Genomic DNA, 3112 nt, shown 5'->3' on the forward strand with positions numbered 1-3112 from the left:
CATGTCCGAATTCATTCAGAAAATAAGCTAACCGAACACCCATGACAGTTAAGCTGTCCGGAATTCAGTGATCATTCCTTCATACTCTCTGATGATGGGAAATCAAAAAGCAATATGTTCAAGTAAGTTTCTGCATTCTTGGCATGCATAAACATAAGAATTTGAAATTGTAAATTGGCCTTCAATTCAGTGCACGCATGCAGCTCTACCTATGCCAGTATATACAGTTGCAAACAAGAGAATTCCTAAGGACATTGGAAAGCAAACAGGGTAAATAAGGTACAAATGCACAAAAGACTATGCTAACCAAGAACAACATGGGCAGCTAAAGCTGCTCGGAATTCACAAGGCACGGTCAATAAATTCATGCACTCCCAAGTGATGATCGATCAGTACATTGGATGAATCAAAACAATTCCAATCAGGCATGATTTTGGTTTTATTTCAGAAAAGAAGCTAATCAAGCACAGCAAGCCAGCTGTTCACAATTCTGAAAACAAGCTAATCCAACAGCACGACAGACCAACTAGGCTGAAGATGACAACTGACAATGCATGGATCTAGTCGTAGACGACGAGCTTCTGGTACTCTTCGCCGGCGATGGCTTCCATCATGATGGCCTCAGGGTTCACCACGCCGTCGTTCTTCAGAAAGATCTTGAGGAAGTTCTTGGAGAAGCCGCTCACCATGGCCACCCCCGGCTGGGTCGACGTCACCGGCGTCGACTTCGAGTCGCGCAGGTTCCAGAAGATGATCTGGGGCACCACGTCGCCGTAGCCAGCGTCCCTGAACTTCTTGCAGATCACCTCGTAGTCAGTCTCCCACGGAACAGACTCCCGCCGGCTGTAGTAGTAGGCGTAGGCGCTCCCCGACGCCATATTGAACTCCATGTCGCTGTACACGAACACGGTCCTGATCATCTTCTCCGGCGCCAGACTCACCTCCACTGCCGTGCGGAGGATCTGGTCGAACACCCCCTGGAAGTTGGTGCTCCCGCCCCAGTGCATGTGCCGCACGAAGTCCATCTTCTGGCGGAGGGTCTTGCCCTTGATCAGGTGAATCTCCGGGTTCTCGCTGAAGGTGATCACCTTGCCGGCCCACGGCTCCTCGCTGAGCTCCGAGGTGAGCACGCCCAGCGCGATGCACACCTCCATCGGGGTGCCGCTCATGCTCGCGGACACGTCGCAGACCGAGATGCAGTTGCGCAGCGACCCTTTGGAACGGAGGTCGTCCACCATGCGGCGCCACTGCAGCTCCGACACATTGTCATCCTGGCCGCGGTAGGCGGCCGCGGCGATCTCGTGCGGCAGGAGCGCGCCCGCCGCGATCTTGGCCTTGCCAGCCTCCACGTCCTCCAGGTACTTGTCGAAGCGCTCCTCGTCGTGCTTCTTGAAGAGGAACTTGTAGCGCCGCATGGCCACCGAGGCGACGCGGGTGTAGGGCAGCTCCGACCACCGCTGCGCGCTCATGTACACCTCCGGGAGCTCCAGCACCTTGCGCAGCGGCACGAGCACCTTGCGGCGGAGGCGGTGTAGGGCGTGGTACGCGTAGTGCTCGTCCGAGAGCTGGGTGAGCTCGGGGTCCGAGTCGCGCGGGAAGAGGCGGCGGGCGATGGCCTCGCAGAGCAGAGTGGTGCGGTCGAAGGACGAGCCTGGCGTGGGGCACCACTTGGCGGCGAGCCCGATCTTCCGCTTTTTACCGCCGGAGGCCAGCTGCTCGAGGTCTGAGGTGAGGAGCGCGGCGAAGAAGTCGGCGACGGCGTCGAACAGGAAGCGGTAGGCACGGTCGCCGTAGTACGTCTCCAGCGACTGCACGGCGAGCTTGGCAACCGTGCGTACCTTCTTCGACATCCGCCGCGGCTTACTCGCCGCCGTCGTCTTCTTCTGGTCCACCTCCATCGCTTCGGGTTTCTGCACCTCCGCGGGCTCCTGGACCAGGACAATCTCCACGGGCTTGCTGCCCTTGCCGGCCTTGGAGAGCGCGGCGGAGAGGAAGTCGCCGAAGGTGGCCTTGGGCGGCACGGGTGCCAGCTCGCGGGCGCGCTTGCGGCCGGCGAGCCTAGCCCGCAAGCCCTCCCGCTGCGTGGCGAGGCCCTTGGCCTTCCTGCGCGCCTTGTCGGCCTCGGCGCCGGCCTTGGCGAGCGCGCGCACGTCGGGGCCGCGGAGGAGGCGGAACAGCAGCTCGGGGAAGTCCTTGAGGTAGCCGAACTCGGCGAGCGCGGCGACGTTGCAGGCGAGCGTGCGCGGGTGGTGCTCGTGCATCCAGAGCGCGGCGGCGTAGAAGCCCTCCTTGTCCGACTTGCCGGTGCCGCGCACGCCGCGGAGGTTGCAGGCGAGGCGGAGCGCCGTGGGCGCGTCCTGCGCCCAGGCGGCGGCGAGGAGCTGGCGCACGCGGTCCGCGGGCGTGTCGGGGACCACCTGGAAGAAGAGGTCGAGGCAGGGGTTGCCCGAGTTGGCGTACGTGGCGGAGCAGTTCTCCGTGAGCGCCCTCCGCGGCTTGAGCGCCGCCGGCGACGGCGCGTTGAAGGCCGCGTCGAGGAGGTCGAGGAACGGGTGCGACGCGTCGCCGGTGGCGGCGGCGGAGGAGTCAGGGGACGGGCGCGCGGCGCGGATCAGGGGCGGGCCCAGGAGGAGGCGCGGCGCCGCGGTGGGCTCCGTCTCGGTCGCCATGGCTGCTAGGGTTTGGGGGGGAAGAGATTTTCGGGGATCGAACGATCGATCTGGTGAGCTCTGGAGGCGGCTCGGCTCGTTCTTTTCGATATGTCTGTGGGACGACGGAGGGGCGACGGTGGATCTGAGCCGTCCACTGAACCGACATGGCGGGTCGACGGCGCGGATTGGTCTCATCAGGTTGCATGCATGGTGATCAGCCTTGCTATGCGCCTATGCCAATGCGTGAATCTTCGTTTTGACCATATTTGATTGATGCTTATTGCTCCACAAGCACATTTGAGACATCACCGCATCAGAGATGGTACGTCTCCCTCCTTCCCCTAATCAAGTTCTTCCCGGCTCTCCGCCTCTGATTGCTCCATCTGACATCTCCAATTCTTCTCTTCCTAGTTCCTACTCTTTTGGTGGCCTGTTCTTCAAAGCTTCATTGAATTCAAGGA

The 3112-nt window shown here is 60.9% G+C and overlaps 1 protein-coding gene across 1 annotated transcript; it reads right to left on the reverse strand.

Annotated features, from left to right (window-relative positions):
* Positions 1-377: 377 nt before the first annotated feature.
* On the reverse strand, positions 378-2669 carry LOC119355037. Its single transcript, XM_037621822.1, has one exon. It carries the CDS (start codon positions 2667-2669, stop codon positions 561-563), a length of 2109 nt encoding a protein of 702 aa, XP_037477719.1. The 3' UTR covers positions 378-560.
* Positions 2670-3112: the final 443 nt, after the last annotated feature.

The sequence above is a fragment of the Triticum dicoccoides genome, chromosome 1A (assembly GCF_002162155.2).
Source record: "Triticum dicoccoides isolate Atlit2015 ecotype Zavitan chromosome 1A, WEW_v2.0, whole genome shotgun sequence".
Taxonomy (NCBI): Eukaryota; Viridiplantae; Streptophyta; class Magnoliopsida; order Poales; family Poaceae; genus Triticum; species Triticum dicoccoides.

Bases quoted from the DNA above. Each gene is read 5' to 3' on its own strand.
- LOC119355037 (XM_037621822.1), bottom strand. From the start codon at position 2,669: ATGGCGACCGAGACGGAGCCCACCGCGGCGCCGCGCCTCCTCCTGGGC.